At 40.8% G+C, this 22,483-nt stretch overlaps 1 protein-coding gene across 1 annotated transcript; it reads right to left on the bottom strand.

The window, feature by feature from the left end:
- Nucleotides 1–462: 462 nt before the first annotated feature.
- Nucleotides 463–1,829, bottom strand: LOC131242288 (transcription factor MYB93-like). The gene is made up of 3 exons (XM_058240842.1): nucleotides 1,684–1,829; nucleotides 1,409–1,538; nucleotides 463–1,295 (listed from the first exon to the last, which is right to left on the bottom strand). Exons 1-3 carry the CDS (start codon nucleotides 1,814–1,816, stop codon nucleotides 566–568), a joined length of 993 nt encoding a protein of 330 aa, XP_058096825.1. The 5' UTR covers nucleotides 1,817–1,829; the 3' UTR covers nucleotides 463–565.
- Between the last annotated feature and the right edge of the window lie 20,654 nt (nucleotides 1,830–22,483).

Raw genomic sequence — 22,483 nt, 5'->3', positions numbered from 1 at the left:
ATATTTGTGTCCCACTCGACGAATCGCACAGTATGAAGACAAACAAACTCATCGCGTGCCGATATACTTCCATCTATGTGAGAGTATTGAGCACCCCACGTGGCCGTTGGGTCCCCATGCCGGGTGCTGAGGATGCAGGAATCACCAAAATGAGATGACTATTGAATTTAACTGAATTATCCAAGAAAAGAAAAGAAAAAGAAAAAAAAAAAAAAGGCAGAGAAAATGACAGCGCTTCGCTCAGGATTATAGGCCTCAATGTGGTCTTTTGATCTTCTTTCCACCACACAAAAACAGCCTATTAAATAACACGGCGGGCCGCAAGTAGCCCATTAGCTAACTGCATAACCTAAATTATCAAGATTGAAATTTAAGTACCGTATATATGTACGTACGTAGATACATACATACATATATATACATACATGAACACAGTATAAGTACTTGTGTTGAGCAGGAAGATAGCAAACCAAACGAAAGGTTGATGCATTGAGCATTTATCAGCAGAGAAGTTTATGATACATGGAAAGAGTAGTGCAATTTCAAAACTCTCACTTGTTTTAAATTATAAAATCTCATTAAAGAAAGGGTCTTCGAGAAAGAGGTCAGACCAAAAGGGAGTAGCACATCCTCCATAGTTAGAATTGCTACAAGCATCACCACCATTATTTCTGATTGAATTCTCCACAAGGGGAGGAAGAGAAGGCGGCAATGGAGATTTGGGTGTTGTATCTCCTTGACTGAAAACTGCATAGTTTGGATTTTGATTTATTTCATTGTTCATGGGTTGATGAAAATCACATGAAAATTGGAGGTCTGGCGAAGGAGGGAAGGTCTCCTGGTCGATCAGCGGCGGCAGTTGAGATGACTCCATTTCGAAAGAAGACCTGATGGCATTTTCTAGTGGGCAAGGGCTGGACAATGCAGCCTCTTTCGGTGATGGGATTGAATTCAACATACTGACGGCATCAATGTCTGCTGCATTGTTTAAGCCATTGGAGGTTGCTGCAACTGCTACTGCAGATTGAAGAAGGTATTGCATGTATTGGAGCTTGGCTAACTGAACAGCCTCTTGTAATCTGGCTGCCTGTCCTTCCCATGGATTATGCCCCATCACCTCCCTCATGTTGGCAAGTGCAATCAATTGAGGTAAGCTGGCAAACAGGTCCGTCCGCGGGCGGTGGGTCATCGGATCATATCCCATCTGGATCAGCTTCTTCTTTAAATGGGTGTTCCAGAAGTTCTTGATCTCGTTGTCCGTCCGTCCCGGCAGGTGGGTCGCAATCGCCGACCATCTGTAAACAAACAAAACACATATAAGTTTTTTTTTTAAAAAAAAAAAAATTAAAAAACCCACAAATTATTAGTATTCCAAGTAGTAACAGATTGCTGAAATTTGGAGAATTACTTGTTTCCAAGGAAGGAATGGAGGTTGAGAATGGTTTCTTCTTCTTCTTTGGAGAATTTCCCTCTCTTTATATCAGGCCTTAGGTAATTAGTCCATCTTAGCCTGCAACTCTTCCCACATCTATTCAGGCCTGCAAAAGCAATGACAACACCCTTAAAATTTCACATATATGCATACAAGACAAACATATATACATGCCTATACACATGTGGAAATGCATGCATGGAGATGGAGATATGGAGGTAAGAGAAAGTTGGCATGTTTCCTTTCTCTACCTGCAAGCTTAGGAAGAGCCCTCCAACTTCCATGGCCATGTTTTGTGATGTGTTGGACCAGCTTCTTGTCTTCTTCAGGGGTCCAGGGACCCTTTTTGAGACCATTCTCATCACAGCAAGGAGATCTTCCCATTGTTTTCTTTTGCTTTTGATTCCTCTTTTGCTTCCTTGCTTTTGATTCCCCCCACAAGCTTCTTATTTATACACATCCTTGCCTTTGTTTCTCTTTCATTTAATATTCCTACACTATGTACAATTCCAATGATACCCCTCATATATTCTTTTATTGACAGTTACAGCATTGATGTGGAACCCTTTTTTATATGATACTCAGGCTGGTATCAGGCTTGATACGCAGGCACTTCTAAATTTTATAAGCTTCACATGTTAACTTTGTGGAATCCATTATCACTATTTCAGTCCCAATATCATTGGGGAACCCATGGTTGCTAATTCACACTCCCAAGAACATATTTGTTGAGCAATCCTAGCCTTTGATTCGTGTACGCTTGATAATGGAAACAGGAACACTGGATTATTATTTTTTTCCATTTTTAACCATGCATTAACTGTCCCCCAGATTACCAGATGATCAGATCAGTGTACTTTTTGGTTCATGATACATCTAAGCTAGGAACCGTAAATTGGACAGCTTAATTGAATAACTTGTATCCAAGTATGTGATTTTTATGTAATGTCTATTTCACTGAGTATCATCTATCATACTCTGCCGGAGTATCGAAGTCTCTCTCTCTCTCTCTCTCTCTCTCTCTCTCTCTCTCTCTCTCTCTCTATATATATATATATATATACACACACACACACACACACACAAAGTAGGCTGCGTTATCCAGGGTCTCCAGCTAGTTAGTTTTGCTGGTTAAAAAAGAAAAAGAGTAGGCGGTCTAACTAAATTTTTTAGAGAAAATTCCTCTGTTAAATCTTTCATGCGCAATGAAATATAGGATCCCCACATACAGATGCATGGAATTTCGGTGCTTTCAGATTTTATACCATAAACATGGCACGTGTATAATGATCCAAACCATTCGTTCTTCTGGCCCATCTTTTTGATAGGCTCATGACCAAAATCTTTTCCGATAGACCATTTTAACCTATAAAAGATGGAGATTTTCTTACTGAATGTTAACCAATTTGCTGAATTTTCTCTCTTGGAAGGAGCTCTTGTAGTAGCCGTTTACATTATCTCAAATAATTAAAACATGATGGCGGGAATCCAGAAAGCAATTCAAATTCGAAATTTCAAAAGCCCAATTTGGAGATAATGCATGTTAAGATTCCCACCCGCCTATACTAGAGACAGCAGGAGATACGTGCACACTGACTCCCGTGCGCACCAAAACCCTGGTAGGGTTTCCTGAAGTTGCAGACTTGTAGAAAAAAAATAAAATTATTTACGGATAGGAAAGCGTGGTTTCTTCCACCACAAGGACGGCACCTCTTTCCTCCGAGTTTAAAATATCAAGGGTCGTTTGGATGCCTATAAAGTCAACGAGTTGTAAAGGAATTATAGGTAATCTAATTATAAGGGCTGTTTGAATACATGTATTTGCCTGTAAAAACTGCTGTTTAAATGCATGTATTTGCCTATAAAAACTTCATAGGCAATAAACGTATTATAGCTTTTTGTCTGGAACTTGGTAAAAAGTCATATTTTATATTACAATTAAAGTGTTTACAGCTAAAAAGTCATTAAACATAATTAACCATGATGGTTAATATACACTCATGATATGTGACGCCCAATGTAATGTGCATAGTGTGTCCAACCTATCCATCATGTACTTTCCTTGATGCTCCCCTGTGGCCTAAAAATAAATAATTCATCAATTATCAAATGGACCACACGAGGGAAGGATGGAACGTCCCACTGTAATAGATGGAAGACATACAATTCATTTAGCGTGTGCATGCTTTATTGCTTTTTTGGCGCCCTAAGAAAAAATCAATTCTTTCTTATATGATTTGCATGTTTTAGAAAGTTCACCGCCTAAGGTTTTCGGTATGAATACTTTATTCATTGTAAATAATTTACAGGCTAGCCAAACACACAATTTATTTACTCGTAAACAGATTACCACTTAAAAGCTAAATAGAATAGCATGTAAACTGATTACACATGAAACTCTTTTTAAGTGTAATGTGTTTAAATAAAATATTTTCCATAACAAGATTATCTGGCCCATTCATTGGTGTGTCTTCCTGATCAGCAAATTTCATTCTTAACCATCTATTTGGAGGCCTTTAATCAGACGGACAGGAGCAGATGTGTCAATCAAATAGTTGATCATGCATTTCAGATCCCACTAAATGGATGGTCCGAACCATCTGTCCATGTATCCATGTGCTCCTCATGATGGTGGGCCATAAGGCCAGTTTGTCATATTCGTCGGCCGGACATCTATTACCATTTGTCACAAAAGCTATGGTTAAATTGAGGAATGCCCACCTGCGTACTTCTTATGTGAGCACCTGTGGGCACCTTTGCACAGGTGTATTAGGTATAAAATCTGAACGGTCAATGTGATGCGGCACCTCTTGAAACTCTACAATCTCAATTTTCAACCCGATCCAAAACTCTATTGGGCCACAGTAAAGAGAAATGCAAATCAAGAGAAGAAATTATTTTCATTTACCATGGCCCACCGAAGTTTTGTATAGGCTGAAAGTTGGACTTATGATGTTTCAAAGGGTGCCGCATCAGGTTAACCATTCAGATTTTGTGCCTAAGACACGTGTACAAAGGTGCGCATGGGTGTACACGTAAGAAGGTGCGCATGTGAGCATTCATCAGCTTAAATTACCATTTCTAAACGGTACCAACCATTCACAAGACGCACAACACCACGTCGGCCTCACAAGTCACCACGCGCATCACGCGACGTGGACCGTAATCAAACGGTAACAGGACAATTTCGGTTCGTTGCGCTGAACAGGTCGTATGCATTGCAAGTCAGGACTGTTTCTGTGAATCTATTACATAGTGCTAAGTCCATGCAGCCGATCCTACCATGACAGGTCGAGTGTGAAAATAAAAAATAAAAAAAACCGTGAGGATCATACGATATCAGCCGTCCAATTTATTTCGTTGATCGCCATTTGCCCTTTAGGCCAAAAACTGGATGGCTGGGATTGATCATTTGCGGTGGTTTTTCTACGAGCTAAACGATCTAGCTTGACCTCAAATGAAACCACGTGTACAGTGGTGATTGGTGAGCAGCGTTGAACCAATCAAAGTCCGTGACAACAAACAGTGGACAGCCTAAAATATTAATCCATGCACGTACGCAATTTTGTCACCCTTGTAATTCGACGTCGTGTTTGACTGCATGGCTATCACTAACTCACGTAGTAATCGGCAGCCCTTGAATGGTACGCAGTACGTACACCCATTGCACTGCACCGAAACCCTGGTTCTTACCATACACCGGAAAAAAGGACGCAAATTCCCCGCGGTTTTGCATTGACGTTTGGTGGCCGGTTCCTCTACAGCGTTTGCAGAATAACTTATTCGACCAGGTTGTGTGGGCCCACCCTGATATGTGAAGGACATCCACTCTTTCCATCATGTTCGACCCCTCGTGCTCTCCTTGGACCGATCCAAAACTTAGGTGGGCCAATTCAGTTTTAGAATGGTCTGATTTTTGGAGTGTCCATTCTTCCATGTTGGGCCCCTCTTGTGGATGGATTGGATGACCTATAAAAATATACGGTGGGCCCCTTACAAAATCTGAAAGTTTTAACGGTGGGAATCGTTGTCCCAATTGTATCCAGTGGTGTGGCCCACCAGGAATTTGGATGGTACTAATTTATGAAATAGCAGGTGATCTTAGAGGGGTGCACCTTACGGTCCGAGTGGATGTGAGTGCTACATCATGGTGGGCCACACACAAGACATTGCAAAATAACTTTATTTTAGAGGAACCCGTCTCGTACTTGAATCCTGTTATTTTCTCGATACAGGGGAGAATAAAATTATATATATACATAGGAGAGAGAAACGTCAAATACTCTGTACAGTTGCCAATATGTAAGAGATCTGAACCGTTCATCTGTTGAGCCCTACTGTGAATCGGTTAAAATCCAAAATTGGAATACTCAAGATTAATGGCTAGGATCATGGGCAGGTTAGATCTAGCCATCGGTTTTGTCCCATCATTTGTCGATTCTTGTCAGCAATCTATTTCTAATAATCAAATGTCATTAATGGCTAGGATCATGGGCAGGTTAGATCTTTTAGGTATGACCCAACCACGAGAGGGCCCATAACATGTGCATTGCGGCCTCTAAGCATGTCGACAGGGCGCTGTAAACGGGCCGGGCTTGGGGTAGTTTTTGGCCCGGATTTTGAACTATTTTCGGCCGAAGGTCGGGTCAGCCTTTCTAAAATACTGATGTAGGCCCGAGCCCGGCCCATTGACAACCTATTGACAAAGAAAGCAGCTCGATGGCACCATATGCCGGACGCCTATTGTGTAGTGAGGCGCTCACCACCCTCTACTGTGGTGTGAGGACTCTGTAGGACCCACTGTAATGTTTTGATTTATCTACACTGTCCACCCATTTTTTCACCTCATTTTAGTAAAAGAAAAAAAAAATAATGTATATCCAAAGCTCAAGTGGACCACACCATAGGAAACTGTGGGAATTGAACACTTATCGTTAAAAACTTCTTTGGGCCACAAAAGTTTTAGATCAAGCCAATAATTGTTTTTTTAGCCCTTCATCCAGGTCCGTGTGACCTTAGGAACATGTTTTAAAGACAAATACACGCCAATGTGAGCCATAGGAAGATTTCAACGGTGGATGTCATTATCCTTATTGTTGTCTGTGGTGTGGTCCACTTGATATTTGAATATGATTCAATTTTGGGTTCCTGACCTAAATTTAACTCAAAACAAGGATTGAAGGCATGGATAAACCACATGCATCACAGTGGACCCCACGGAGCCTTCACACCACCGTAAAGGGTGGTGAACGCCTCACTACACAATCTGGGTACCCACGTGCTTTTCCTCCTGATTTTGGGTCGGATCTTTTCAAAGATACACGTGACATTGGACAGAAATTTCGGACAACACACGTTGCAGGAACCCGCGCAACAAGAGTCACGGTCGGGGATTGGGGACACCCATCATGGAAACGTTGTTGGCCCAACGTGATGTTTCTATGCCATCCAACCCATTGATAAGTTGAGTCCCATCAGGATGAATGGAAAACACAATCATCAGCCTGATCCAAAACTTTGGTGGGCCTAATGTAGGTTTCGGGCATGTTGTTTTCTGTGGTGTGGCCCACCTGACTTTTGAAATAGACATGACTCGATCTCGACCCGACTCGATACTGAGTCCGGCATGCCTGACCTAATTCGAGTCCGGGTGGTCTGGCCTTGACTAATTTGGATCAAGTCGGACTAATTCGGCTCAGGTTTGACCCGATCACAAATACCAAGCCAGGTCGAGTTGGCACTGAGCCTGGTCATGTGTAATAGGTATTCACATGTTGAAATCACAACTCAAGACCTACGTGCACTTGCAAAAATTGTAGCCTCTCTATCAGCTGCATAACATTTCAGATCTGAAAGGCCAAATTTGAAATTTGAGTTTATATATATATGTATAGACACAAAAGTCAAGTTTTGAATTGAGTTGAACTTCGGGTCAAGTTGAGTTGAGTTATTAGGTGACCTGAACTCCCGACTCAGTTTGAGTCCGGTTCGTCTTACCCACTCAATTCAAATCAAGTTAGATTTGAACGAGTTAAACCAGCCGAGTTGTCCCATGCCCAACTCTAGACTCAAGAGGTGAGTTGGCAAACAAGTAAAGAATCTTGCCTGTTCAAATGCTATGACCCAATATAACCTATCATGGCCCAAGAATCATGGCAGTCCACAGGTTGGGTGGAATGTACAAAACGTGGTAGGCCCCAAATAGGAAATGATTTATAAGTATATAAGCAAGTGGGGGTGGATTGCACATTGAGTAAACTTTATGGCCCATCATGATTTATGTATTTTATCCATTCTGTTCATATATTTTACCAGGTAATTTTAAGACTGGGTCCAAAACTAAAGCATATCCAAAAATTAAGTAGACCACACTATGGAAAACAGTGTGAATTAGACATTTACTTTGAAAAGTTCTGGCAAGCCATAAAGATTCTGGAACGAGCTGATATTTTTGTTTTCCCTTCGTCTATGCCTACATAATCTTACAAATAGGTTGGATGACAAATGAACATCACTGTATGACATAAGAAGGTTTCAACGACAGAAATCATTATTCTCACTGTTTCCTTTGGTGTGGTCCACTTGGTCTTTAGATATGCCTTAATTTTGGAGCTTTACAACTAAAATGAGCTTGGATGGACAGTAGGGATAAACCACATACATTTACAGTGGGCCTAACAGAATTTACTCCATACTATAAACTGGAGATTAAGATTATCACACAATGATAAGCACTTATAGAGAAACCGGCACCATATATTGTCATATTAAATATTATTTTCCACGTGGCTGTGATGGGTTTCCCACCCTAACCAACAGCAACCCTCACAGTTGAAATTTCACGAATTTATTTTTCCTGTCGAATAAAATATATACACACACACTGTAGAATCTCAGTGGGCCATAGAAAAGGGAAAAGTACTCACCTTATATCTCTAAAATCAAACTGATCAAGCAATCCTGGCCATCAAATTAATTGCTATCAAATGAAGGGTTAAAATTAAATAGTGAGTGGTCCAATTCGAATGGAAAGATCAATGGCTAGTATCATCTTCTGAGTTCAATTTTCGGCCATGCTCCATCCAGAACCTGGACAGCTCTACTTTAGGGTTGAAGTCTCAACTTCTTTTAAATGGTAGCAAAAATAACCTTTTGTATGGACTAAGACAATACAAGGGCCCATGGTATGATAGTCGATCCAATGCAAGGACGTACAAGACCCTCGTGACACTCATCACGGATTAAATCCATACCACCCATTTTAGATATTCAAACATCTAATTATGATATGAAGCGAGCTTTGTTACGTGGAATGCATCCAGGCCATTCATTGCAGCCTTGTCTTCTTCCCTTTTCCCTTATACTAGGTGGGGAGTAGGTAACATCTATGGGGCAAGGATCCTATGTTAGTTTTGGACAACTTGAAAGTTTGTGGTGACTCATCCTCCTCACATGTGACACTGATTTACAACAATCCATACCATGCATCCAAATTGTAGGAACCATTATGGATGGAGCGTATCTATGAAATCACACTGTTCAAGCAATCCTAACCATCCAATTAATGGATTTTAAATGGATGGTTAAAAGTAAATTAGTAAGTGTTCTAAATTCGAAGATAGTATCAGATGATTTCTCCATCCACCGTTGGGTAGGATATATGGATAGACTGGATTACGGTACAACTATGCCACGTGTATAGTTGAACTCTCTCCACCTCTTTCTTAAATTATGTTAAACTCGCATAGCAGTCCGAACCGTTTGCATTATATAACACGCCGGCCAAAAGGCTGTACCATAGTAAGCGGTTTGCGTCCTGAGTAAACTCAGTGGGGCCCACCTTCTAAGTATGTGTCTTATCCACGCCGTCCATCCATTTTTTAAGATCATTTCAAGGAACGAACCCAAATTTTAATCATATTAAAATCTAACGTGGACCACACCACAGGAAAAAGTGGGGATAGTGACGTCCACCGTTGAAACCTTCCTACGGTCCAAAATGATGTTTATTTGTCATCCAACCAATTCATAAGATCATAAGGATCTGGATGAAGGGAAATTTTAAATATCAGATTGATCCAAAACTTCTGTTGCCTCCAAGAAGTTTCAACGGTAAGAATATAATTCACAACTTTTTCCCTGTGGTGTGGTCCACTTGAGATTTAAATATAATTTATTTTTTTTACATCAAATAAAACTAGCTTCTAAAACACATGGACGGCTTGGATAATACATATACGTGACGATAGGCCCCACGTAATTTACTGCGGTCCGCTTCCACCGACCTAACGTTCGGATATTCGCGTTGTACAAGCGAGCCCATGGTCCAGTGATCCAAACCGTTGGCTTGAGATTTACGGTGCATGAAACGTCGTCATTTGCGCCATAACATTGACTGTTGGGATCAGAGAAGCATGGCCCACCTGCCCCACTGGCACAAACTTGAAAAAACTCAGTTGTACCATACAAATTTTTGGCCCCAAGAATTGTATAGCAATTTTTTGCTGAACGGTGTGATTTCGTCCTATGCCTAATCCATGGATAGAGCTAAGAATGAACGGTCCAGATCTCATAGATGTGTGCCATGTGTGATGAAATTGTGTAATGCTAGCATTTAGCAATTAGCACCTGATAATTTCACTTCAATCATTAATGCCTGAAAATCATCCCACCCATCAGATTATAAAATTCAACAATTTATTCCCAAAATGCCCTCTCAGAGCGAGTGGACGTAACAGATGCTGCATGGTGGGCCCCACCGAGCTTCGAGCTTCAGCAATTCCCCGCAGCCTCCGTTTCTAGACAATCCGCGTCCGTAAATCACACCCGGAATTTCTACATATGGTAAAGCAGTTTTACAAACGGGACGGTTAGATGAGACTTTCGTGCAACCGTCTGCATGTGGGGCCCACCGCTGTGTGTGCGATATCCAAACTGTCCAGAAGGGTTTTCCTACTGATAAAATGGTATTGAGAAAAAAATTATTATGATCCAATCATCAAGTGGGCCACATTATAGAAAAACGATGAACAACCATTTAAAAACTTTCAAATTCATGCAGCGCCCCAACCTGATGACTAGATCGGCCTGATTTTATTTTTTATTTTTTTTGGAAGCCACATTTTCATGTTGAGGAGATCCAGATGGGTGGATTGGATGCCATGCACGAACCACGATGGGCCCCACTCGCAGCTGGGTTCACGAAATTCTCCTCTTTAAGGAGTTGTTGAGAAACCAGCGTCCTTCGCCAATCGCCACAGGTCTCAGCCTCACAGGTTAGCATATCTTCCTTGGGACTTAAACACGGTGAGAGTTCACCACCATCACAAATATCTGATTTTGCATGCCGAATATGTATAACCGACCAATTTTCTGACAGTTCATTTGATCGCCACCAATTTGAATGATTAGGATCTTTCCATCCTTGTGATTTTCAGGCTGTGAATGGGCCCCACCAGTCACATGACTTGGATGATCTAGACTGACATGCAAATAATGCATGTGTAGACTGTACGAATCACCGCCATTTTAAAGAGTAGTGATGAAGCATCATCACGTTGCTATCCTTTCCACCAGGATATTTGGGACTCTACAATGAAATGTGGACCCTCCATTCTTTACTCGCAGAAACTCTTCCTGGTTGGATGATCTAACCATGAGGACTTTCAAGAACCCCAAAATGGACGGTTAAGGAATAGATCAACGATCCACAGTCAACGGACAAAAACTCATGCGGTTGGACCCACCCAAAAGAAATTTGTACACGTGTACCACGTTTACCAAACCAACAGTAGTTCATATCAGCATTGGATCCTTTCCACTTTTTAATCATATAATACAGACAAGGGAAGCTTGCTTCCTCGACCAAGGTTCTTTGTCGGGGTGGGCCCCACATGAAATGAAAGAAAATGCATGGATCAATAGATATCGATCTTCTGCACCTTTTTTTAAGTGTCAGCTGAACAGCAGACTGCCTTGCAACCGTGGGTTACTACCAAAATCATTTAAAACTGGAATTTTCCTACCAACTTTATGAGATGCGGATGGGCCCCATCTCATGTCTTGCCATTCCCATGCAAGATAAATAATACATAAGAAGACATGCCCGTGCATGCAATCAAACGCACTGGAATGGTCTACACTACCTATTTCAAAGCACCCTAATTTCTATGGGCCCACCATGCTTTCCATGTAAATCCACTCCGTCCATTAAGTGAGAATCATCATTTGAAACCTAACCAACAAAAGATCAGCCTGATAATTACTCTGATGGGCCACACTAATGTAAACAATGTAAAAACTGCTCCTTAAACCGATAAGTTCACATGATGTGGACTGATATCTGTGTTCCCAATTCATCATGGTGACTTACACCTGATTAACCGGTTGGATCAACTATACATGCCATGTAGCCATACCCATAAACCTTTGAGAGGTCAGTTCCTCACCGGCCGGGGCCACCGCAGTCCGTGTATGACAATCCAATCCATCCATTAAAGTCATACATGCTAAAAAGTAGATTTAACTATCATCTGAGATACTACGTGAATTTAGAGATTATTAAATAGTAATCCATTAGTTTCTATGGTATTGCCTAATGGTTGATGGGCTTATTTTTTGGGCATAAAAGTTCACTTTAATACAAGGGTTGGACGTGATAGATACAACAGGGTGGGCCCCACATAGGTGATAGGGTGTATGCAAGTGCGTGTTGATATAATAGGCAGGTGAATGACCTTTTACACGCAGGTGAATAAATCGCACGTGGAATGAGTTACTCTAGTTTACAAGGACTAGTGGACCGGACAAATCAAGGAATGTACGAATGTGTGTGAAAAGATTGTAGTTTCACGGAGAGATGGTGCGCGTACATCTCCCACCATCAAACGGCCGAGGATGGACATCTGAGCACACGCTTTTAAAAGATTACACCCATTTTTTCAACGATCTAAGCCAGTGGACAGCAGATGGCCCATTTGAAAATTCTCCCCAGATTCAAATATCCTATCTGTCCAGTAGTCGACCCTTTTTCTCTTGATGAATATGAACGGTCGCTGTACTTTTCTTTCTTAATCGTATATCGTCTGAGGACACCAATTGAAGAGTAAGGACATTCCAGCCGAGGGAATTTTAGTTCAAATACAATCAAGTGTATGGACAATAATATAAACGGCTTGGATCAGAGATCCATGACTGGATCAGTTAAGATTTATAGATGATCCACTTTAACTGCCTGGAATCTCTTCATCCCATGTTTCAAGCACAGATACAACAATAATCAGCCAGCAAAAAAGCTACGTGGGCCATCTGTGGGATATCCATTCCTTCCATCAGGTGTTTCCCTAGATTCTAGTGCCTGGTGCCAGAAATCAACCAGCACCACAACTCAGGTAGGCCACACCACAGGGAGCAATGGCTAAGGGACACTGACCATTAGCTTTTACATTCATCAAACCCGTCAGTCATGTGTAAATCACAAGAAGGAAGGGAAACTACAAATATCAGCTTGATACAAAACTTATTCAGGCCACACACGTAAACTTAGAGGTTGTACGTGCCATTTTACTGTGTGGCCCATATGAGTTTTGTACCCGTCTGATCTTCTGGATTTACGTTGAATAAAGGTTCTCACCTGAGGGACGGAGTGGATGCGACAGATACAACAATGCAGGCCCCATAGAACTTGGGTGTTGTATACCATTCGGGTCAGTCACCGCATGCATTTCCATCTGATAATTTCACATGCCCATCAAATCCTCTAGATGATGACCATTCCATTGCACAACGGTCATATCCATCCAAGGGGGTGCGGATGGAAGCGGATTGGCTGGTGTACCCCACACCACCGATCTGGCTGCTGTGTTGACGTCACCAAGTTAGGCGGATCCTGTAATGAGGCATGTGCTATATCCAAACCATCCATCCATTTGGTGAGCTCGTAGTAAGGCATGAGCCAAAAAATTAAGATAGATCCAAATGTCAAGTGGATCACACTGTAAAAAGCAGCAGGGGATTAAACGTCTACCACTGAAATCCTTTTGGGGGCCACGGTAGTTTTGGATCAATATTATATTTGTTTTTACTCTTCATCTAAGCCTGTGTGACCTATAAGCAGATTGGATGGAAAATAAACATTTTGTAGGCCTTATGAATGTTTTAGCAGTGAGAATCATTGTCCCGCTTTTATTTTTGGTGTGGTAAACTTGAGGATATGTATCATTTTGGGCTCATGCTCCAAAATGATGTTCGAAGATAAATAAATCATTGTGGGGCCATGTTACTTTGATTAGGGGTGCAAACGATGCCGTTCGGTTCAGTTCGATTCAGTTCTAGGTAGAAATTAGAACCGAATCGTTCCTTACGGTTCCAGGATTTTCGGAACCGGAACCGGACCGTGAAAACCGGTTCGGTTCCGGATCGGTTCCACGGCTCTGGGCCTGTTATAATCCGGTCCAATTGCGTGTTCTATTTTATAATTTAGCCCATGTTCATTTATGTTGTGATCTACTTGATGAATGGCCTAGATATTATATATGGTGTGAAAAAATACATTTATGAAAACAAGCAAAGGGTGTATTGTAAACCATAAATCATGAGTCAAATATACAACTAAAAAATATTGTAAACTCACGGTTCCAAGTTTAGTTCCACGGTTCGATTCCAAGTTCAGTTCCATGGATCAGATTCATCGTTCGGATTCATGGTTCGGATCTGCGGTTCGGATCACTGTTTGGTTTGGTTCTACATACCCCCAAATCGGAACCGAATCGAACTAAATAGTTCTTTAATTTTTGGAACTGGAACCAGTGCACTCTAGAACCGGACCGTTTGACCGGTTTCGGTTCGGTTCCATGGTTCTACCGGTTCGATGTGCACCCCTAACTTTGATCTCCTTTAAACGGTTCCTACAACTAAGAGCTTGAGGAGCGTTAGTCTCATCTTCACACGACACGTACTCACACCAGCTAGGTTGGTGGTGTGTGGTATACTAGCCAATTCACTTATGCTGTCGGATGGACATGGACCTTGGTTGTGTGTTGATGTGGCAAGGTTACGTTGGCACCACCATATGCCATCGTCCACCCATTTACAGTTATAATGAGTATATCCAAAGTTCAAGTGTGCCACACAGACCAAGCAGCGGACAATGACACACACATTTGAAACCTTACTTAGGCCTATGTTGATGTTTATTCTCCATATGACCAGATTACATGGACTTGAATGCAAAAAATAAAAATAAAAAAACACACACACCAATTATAAGCTTGATCAAAAACTTCTATAACCCCCAACAAATTGAAAAGTGAGCATCATTATCCCCACCGCTTCGCATGGTGTATTCATCTTGATCTTTGTATCTACTTTATTTATAGGCTCGTGGTCTAATATGATCTTGCAAAATGGATGAAATAGGGGTATATAGCACATGCACCATGGTGAGGCATATAGAACTTGCCACATCAACACACCACTAAGGTTGCTGCCCCACCATGCAATCTACATTTATGGGGCCATCCAGAAATGGGCGACGGATTAGGTGCGCCCTTATCGTGGGCTATCCTTGATGTATGTATTTTATATCCCCTCCATCGTAGCCATCAATTTTGAAAGATTATTTTAGAGCATAAGCCCAAAAGTGAAGAAGATCCAAATTTTAGGTGGACCATATTACAAGAAACAGTGGTGATTGAATGCACTATGACTTGAAAAGCTTTCTAAGGCACACTATAATGTTTTATTAATGTTTATTTGTCATCCAACCTATTGATAAGCTTACGTAAACCTTGATGTAGGGAGAAAAAACCAAAAAACAAATATCAGCTTGATACCCAACTTCTGTGACCCATTAATGGTCAATAACCACTATTTCCTATGGTATGTTCCACTTGAGAATTGGATTTACTTCATTTTTTTGGGGGATTATGTTCAAAAAAATGATATGGAAAAGCAAATGGACGCCGTGGATATAGAATACATGCATTTTCTTGGGAAAGTACATATGCCGACTTGGTTTAGGCAGGGACATCGCCTAGTTCGCTCCTACGGGCAAAAGCCTCCGAGAAATTTTGACAAAAAGTTAGGTGGGGGCATCGTGATTTTTGTGAGATGATATGTTTTGCCAAATCATACTAGGATATGGACAAAAAATAAAGCAAATCCATAACTCATGATTTTTGTGAGACGATATGTTTTGCCAAATCATACTAAGGATATGGACAAAAATAAAGTAAATCCATAACTTAAAACTCAAGTGGGCAGTACGGAAGGACACATTGGGGATTGAATGTCCACCATTGAAACATTAGGTTAACGCTTTTGTGTAGTCATTTAGTCCCATATTAGGATGGACCTGATGAATGGTATAGATGGTACAAGAGGTTATCTCCCTATTGACTATTTTCTGTCACATGGCCTACTCAAATTTTACATCTCACTCAATTTTTGCCTATGTCCTAACATAATCTTAGGAGGCGGTTGGTGCATGGTATTAGATGGGATTAGGTGGGATGGAATTGCATTTGGTTTGGAGCCAATTCCACTCAATGTTTAGGAAGAATAGCAAAGCTTAGAATTAGATTGGATGGAATTGCATTGGGTCTTGCTAATTCCACTCAATGTTAGCAAGTTGTGTAGGTCTCACCAAGATGTGTGGGCTATATCTACACCATCTACCCATTTTTTAAGATCATTTTAGAGCATGGGCCAAAAAATCAAGTACAACCAAAGCTCAAGTGGACTCCACCATAGAAAGTAGCAGGGATTGAATACCTACCATTGAAAACTTCTTTGGGGCCACATAAGTTTTTGATCTGCCTCATTTTTAAGCCCATGTCATAAAATGAGGTTACAAAACAGATGAACGATTTGGACATAACACGTGTTATTCTCAATAATTTCAAAAGATGGTGGGTATATTCATTCAATGTACCACCGTATTACAAATATAACATGTAATTAAGCTTATCCTTTCCCCCCTATGTAATAACTAAGTTTTTTAAATCCAATCCCACATAATTCCTCCCAATACCATGCTCTAAACACCTCCTTAGTAGGGCTATACACGAGCCAAGCTAGCTCGAAAAGCTCGCTCGACTTGGCTCGATCTAGCTCGACTTGACTCGACTTGAACGATAAATCAAGGCGAGCAAAGCTTTATATGACCCAGCTCGTTTTGAAAACAAGCCAATTTCAAACATAGTGGAGTTTGACACGACTCGACTCGACTCAAACTTGGCTTGGATCAAAGCTCGAGGTCGGCCCGACTTGAATATATTATTATATATATTAATGTATATTATATTATATTTAAAAATTAAAAAAATTAAAACATAAACGTTATTGTATCCATCCGTTCCTCTCATACCATTTCCCTTCCTTAATCTACCGCGCTCGAGCTTCTCTCTCTCTCTCTCTCTCTCTCTCTCTCTCTCTCTCTCTCTCTCTCTCTCGCTTGACTCAACGTCTACTCGGCTTGTCTTAGCCGTACGACCTACACTCACATGAGCTCTCTCTCCTCTCTCTCTCTCTCTCTCTCTCTCTCAATATCAACAGCAAAGTATCATCTATGGTTTTATCTAATATTATATATGTGTGTGTGTATTATTAATTAAATATTTGATTAGGGGGTTGGGTTAGTTGGGTCGGGTTGTTGGGTTAAGTTAGATGCGGCTTGCCAGTTGGATCAGGTTGGGAGCAAGCTCAACTTGACTCGATGTAAGCTCGCATCGACTCGATCCATTAGCTCGACTTGAAAGTTTTGGCCAACAAGTTAAGCTCCAATAGTAAGCTCGAGACAAAGCTTGAGAAGAGCATGGACAAGCCAAGCCAAGATTGGCCCACCTCGACTCCACTCGGCTCTATGTACAGCCTTACTCCTCCTTGGGAAACAGAATTTCTTAGGAACATCCAGGTGGTCCCCACGTAGCTTCCACCACCGTGAAGTTCCTGTGAGGCGTTTGCAGGCCATGCTTGTCCCTAGGAATACATGCTTTGAATTTCCGATTATTGTGGATTTTAAGTCATACCCAATCGTGTGGTAGTTTATTAATTGAATGGTCCAATCCAATTAATTGAATGGTCGGATCAAGGATATCAGCACTAATGGGACGTTTTGCGTGTTTATACACTGAGTTTTCGGGAAGCGGATTGGCTGGTGTACCACACACCAGCTATATAGCTTGTGGATTGACGTTAGCAAGTTTTGTGGGTCCCATCATGAGATATGTGTTATATTCAAACCGTCCATCCATTTTGAGAGCTCATATTAAGGCTTGATCAGAAAAATAAGACAGATCTAAAGATCAAGTAGACCACACTGAAAAAGCAATTGGGGATTGAACGTCTGCCATTGAAACCCTTTTGGGGTCACAAAAGTTTCAGATCAATATGAAATTTGTTTTTCCTCTTCGTCCAAGTATTTGTGACCTTATTAACAAATTGGATGAAAAATAAACGTTACTGTGGGTCCTACGAAATTTTTAACTGGGAATATCATTATCCTCGCTGCAATTTTTAGTGTGGTCCATTTGAACTTTGGATATGAATCATTTTTTGTCTAATACTCTAAAATGATCTCGAAAATAGATGAAGGGTGTGGATATAATAAATACATCATTGTGGGGGCATGTAACTTCGATCTCCTTTGAACCGTTCGTACAGCTTGGAGCTCGAGGAGCGTCGGCGCTCGTCTTCTCACGACGCGTATATAACTGATGTGGGCTACACCAGCCTTCGGACGCGGATTTCCTGCTAAAGCCTTTCGCAAGAAGTTCCTGCGCAAGGATGCTGGGTGGGGCCACCGGTATGTTTGCGAGAAATCCATCCCGTCCGTCCGTTTTGAGAGATCATTTTAGGATGTGTATCTAAAATTGAGGTGGATACAAAACTCAAGTGGGTCACACGAAAGGGAAAATTGGGGAAAGAAATTCCCACCGTTGAAATCTTCCTGAGCTCCACCTTGATGTTTATATGCTATCCAAACCTTTCATAAGGTCATTCTCAATGGGATGAAGTGAAAATACCAAAAACGATAGCCTGATAAAAAACTTTCGTAACCATGAGAATGCTTCAACGGTTCTCACTGAATTGCCACTATTTCCTCTCCTGTGTCCCATTTGAGTGTTGTATCCACCTCACTTTTAGACACATGTCCTAAAATGATCTCTCAATACGGACAGACGATGTGGATTTCTTACAAACATCCAGGAGGGACCCACCCAGCATCATTGCGCAGGAACTTCTTTAGCAGGAAATCCGCATGGGACCCACCATGATGTTTGTGATAAATCCATTCATAAATCTGTTTTTTCACCTCTTGTTAGTAAAGATCTAAAAAAAAAATATAGTCAAATTCAAAACCCAAGTGGATCACACTACAGGAACCGTTGAAACTTTCTTAGGGTATACAGCGATTTTTATATTGCATCCGGAACGTCCTTAAGGTCATTCCCACCTGGATGAACTACAAACACTATAATATTAGGCCCCACAAATGTTTCAACAGCTAACGTTCAATCCCACTGTTTTCTATGGTGTAGCCTACTTGAGTCTGCTTAAATTTTGGGCTTATGCCCCAATATCAGCTGTAAAAAGGGATAAACAGGGTGGATTTACCGCAGACATCATAGTGGGCCCCACCTAGGTTCCAACCGCAACCATAAGGTAGTGTGGATTCTCCATCATGTCTAGCTTGATATTTATGTTTTATATGCACTGCACATCTATTTTTACAGCTCTTTCTAGGGCATCTCAAAATTAAAGCATATGCAAAGCTCAGGTAAACCCCACCCTCAGGAAAAAGTGGAAATATTTATGTCCATCAATGAAACTTTCCTGGGGCTGGCAGTAACGCTGATTTGATTTATTTGATATTCATTCTTTGTCCAATGCTTTAAAATTATCTCAAAAAATGGATGATCAATATGGATATAATAAAGACATCATTATGGGCCCATGTAACTTTGATCTCCTTTGAACTACAATTCGGAGCTCGAGGAGCATTGCGTTCATCTTCGCATGATACCTATCTACATCAGCTATATAGCTAGTGTGATACACCAGCTAATCCACTTCCAACATGATGAGTAGAGCTGGGCATCGGTCCTGATCGGATCGGATTAGGTTCAACTCGACTTAATCCGAAATTCTACAGGCTTGACCCGAATCCGATCCGATCCGTGCCCAGATATGGGTCACATGATTCTGACAGATCCGATGCATGGTTTTCGTGACTCGAACAGTGTCCGACTCGGGTTGGAAAATCAAGTCGGATCGGGTTGGTAGAATTCGGATATATAAATTTAATTAAATTGTTTCATGTGATGTGGTCTACTTTAACCTTTAATATACATACTTATTGTACTCAATGGCTAAAATAATATGTAAAAATTGATGAACGGCTTAGATAAAACATACACATCAAGGTGGGCCTCACATGGTATGAAAGAACTTCCTATCTAACGTATACAGCATTTTTAACTTTTTATTAAATCTTTGACATGCACTGCACGAAAATCAAATTACTTGCCTTTCTCCATAGCTGTACAGGTGATTTCTTAATCCAAGTGAGAAAGGTCTGTAGATCTAATCATAGGGTATGTGTTATATCGAAACCGTTCATCCATTTTCCAAGCTTGTCTTAAGGCTTGAGATGAAAAATAAGACAGATTTAACTATCGAGTGGACCACATGAATGGTTTAACAGTAAAAATCATTCTCTATTAGTATTTGTGGTGTGGGCCACATGATCTTTGGATATTATTTATTTTTGTGTATAATACTTTATAATTATCTCTAAAAGTATATGAACGGTGTAGATATGATAAATACATCACCGTGGGGCCCATAACTTTGATCTCCTTTGAACCGTCCATACAACATGGAGCTCGAGGAGCGCCTGCAGCTCGAGGCGGCCAGACGTATTACAGTTGGAAACGGACTGGCTACTCCCCTGGCCACTGGACGTCTGTGTTCTGTGGGCCCCATCATGATGTATGTGTTTCATCCATGCCCTCCATCTATTTTTATAGATCTTTTTAAGTCATTAGAAAAAAAAAAAAAACTAGGTATATTGAAATCTCAAGTGGACCACATTATAGAAAACAGTGTTGAATGAATTTTGACCATTAAAAATGTTATGTAGGCCATAAAAATTTTCGATCAAGCTGATATTTATTTTTTCCCTTCATCTGGGTCCTCATGACTTGATCAACATATTTTATGCAATATATATGTTTTATCCACATCGTCCATCCATTTTTAGGAAAATTAGGGTAAAAAATATATTTCATACTACCTGCTCGCCTATCGGTTCGGGTCTGTTCGGTGCGGTTCGGGTCCCATCGGTTCGGGTATCCGGGTTGAGTCGGTCCGGACAGAGGTCTCTCCGGACCTGATCCAAAAAAAAATCGGATCTAGAAACCACAACCTAATCGGCCCGATCTTGGTCGTCGGTTCTGTTCAGAACGGGCCGGATCGGGTTGGATCCGCCGAATCGGGTCACAAATGCACACCTCTAATGATGAGCCCCTCGGTGCACAATCTTCGTCATATTAGTTCCCACTGACGAGTCATTTGTGTATTACATTCTCGTGAAGGCTACCTAGGATGAAAACCATGAAAGACCCGTTCGCCAGTTGAAATAAATGCAAAGCTATATCGTCTTGATTGAACCTATGCGTGTGGCCCACCTGATCAATATATTCAAATATTTAACATATGTTGAAGGGGTTTTAGCTTCCTATTTGGTTTTAGGTGTGTGCACGTGTGTTAAAATTGATCGTGTGGTGTGTGTACGTGTGTCAAAATTGATTGTACAACTCGATTCAAACTAAACAATTGACCTAAGCACCAAGATAGGTCATTTAATCAGTCACTCGTGATATGGTGGTAAGATAATCAAGTTAGATTATTGAAGAGTAGGGTTCTTCCTTCAAAGATGGATTTACCTCCCGTATGAAAGAACTTTTTCAAACGAAAATAGTCAAATAAAAAAATACTTACGCTCAATCATAAAGGACAATAATAAAATGCTTTTTTTGAAAGATTAAGTGATTATATTGATATCGAAAATAGTCAATCACAAGAATATAAACTTGGATTATAGCTAAAGATTATGGATACTGGATTATGACTAAGGATTAGCACTACTCTTTGGATAGAGTTAAGACATGATAATGAAAGATAATTTGATTTGTTTAATTGGTTTGATGTGAGATGATTTGTTTTATTGAACTTGTTATTTATAGGTATCTGTGGCAGCTTCTCTCTAGGTGTTTCTCTTCTTTATCTCAACGGTTATGGCAGCCGAATCGTTGTCATATCGGTATTCTAGATCTTTTTGTTTCTTCATGTCCTTCTAATCGTTCTTTTCTACTCGACCGCTTTCGTCTTTTGAACTTTTCAGTATATTATTCAACTCAACATTAGTTGTACTTTCATAAAAAGCATTCCAAATATCTCTAAAGATTTTTCACACACTATATATTTTTGTGCAAAGAAACGTATCATTTCTTCGGTAACTATTTAAGGAACAATAATAAATAAAGTACCACAAGGGGATGAATTTGAATGAGTATATGTAACCTTACAATCAACACTAAATAAATATATGAATATGCATGTAATTTTACCACCACGATTGTGGTAATAACTGTTAAAAAGGGGCCACAACAAGGGTGTAGAGATATCTTACCCATCATCAGGTGGGCCTGCACACCACGGGGAAAAGTTAGGGGGACTCCCACGGTAGAGCATGGGGACCACCAAGGTGCCTATATGTTTTCCAACCCATGCAACAGGTGTCGCACATTACAATAATGGGAAAAAAAAATAGCCCAACCCTACCCTCAGGTGGGCCTCACCACTTAGAATTTGTGAGATAGTAGTGCTTTTTCACATTGTTCTCTATGGCATGGCACCCACTGTGCCTCGGAAAAATCAGCCCAATCAAATGATCAAGTGGTTCCCATCACTTGAATTTGTAAGTTTTCACGTTGTTCTCTATGGATTGAATGTCTTACCATTGAAAGCCTTTTGGGGGTCACAAAA

Source organism: Magnolia sinica, chromosome 4 (genome assembly GCF_029962835.1).
Source record: "Magnolia sinica isolate HGM2019 chromosome 4, MsV1, whole genome shotgun sequence".
Lineage (NCBI taxonomy): Eukaryota > Viridiplantae > Streptophyta > Magnoliopsida > Magnoliales > Magnoliaceae > Magnolia > Magnolia sinica.
Note: the sequence above shows the minus strand (reverse complement) of the source record. Positions and strands in the feature narration are given on the sequence as shown.

Bases quoted from the DNA above. Each gene is read 5' to 3' on its own strand.
- LOC131242288 (XM_058240842.1), bottom strand. From the start codon at position 1,816: ATGGGAAGATCTCCTTGCTGTGATGAGAATGGTCTCAAAAAGGGTCCC. The intron at 1,539-1,683 runs GTAGAGAAAGGA...TTGCTTTTGCAG, and splicing joins GGCTCTTCCTAAGCTTGCAG to GCCTGAATAGATGTGGGAAG. The intron at 1,296-1,408 runs GTAATTCTCCAA...GTTTGTTTACAG, and splicing joins CATTCCTTCCTTGGAAACAA to ATGGTCGGCGATTGCGACCC.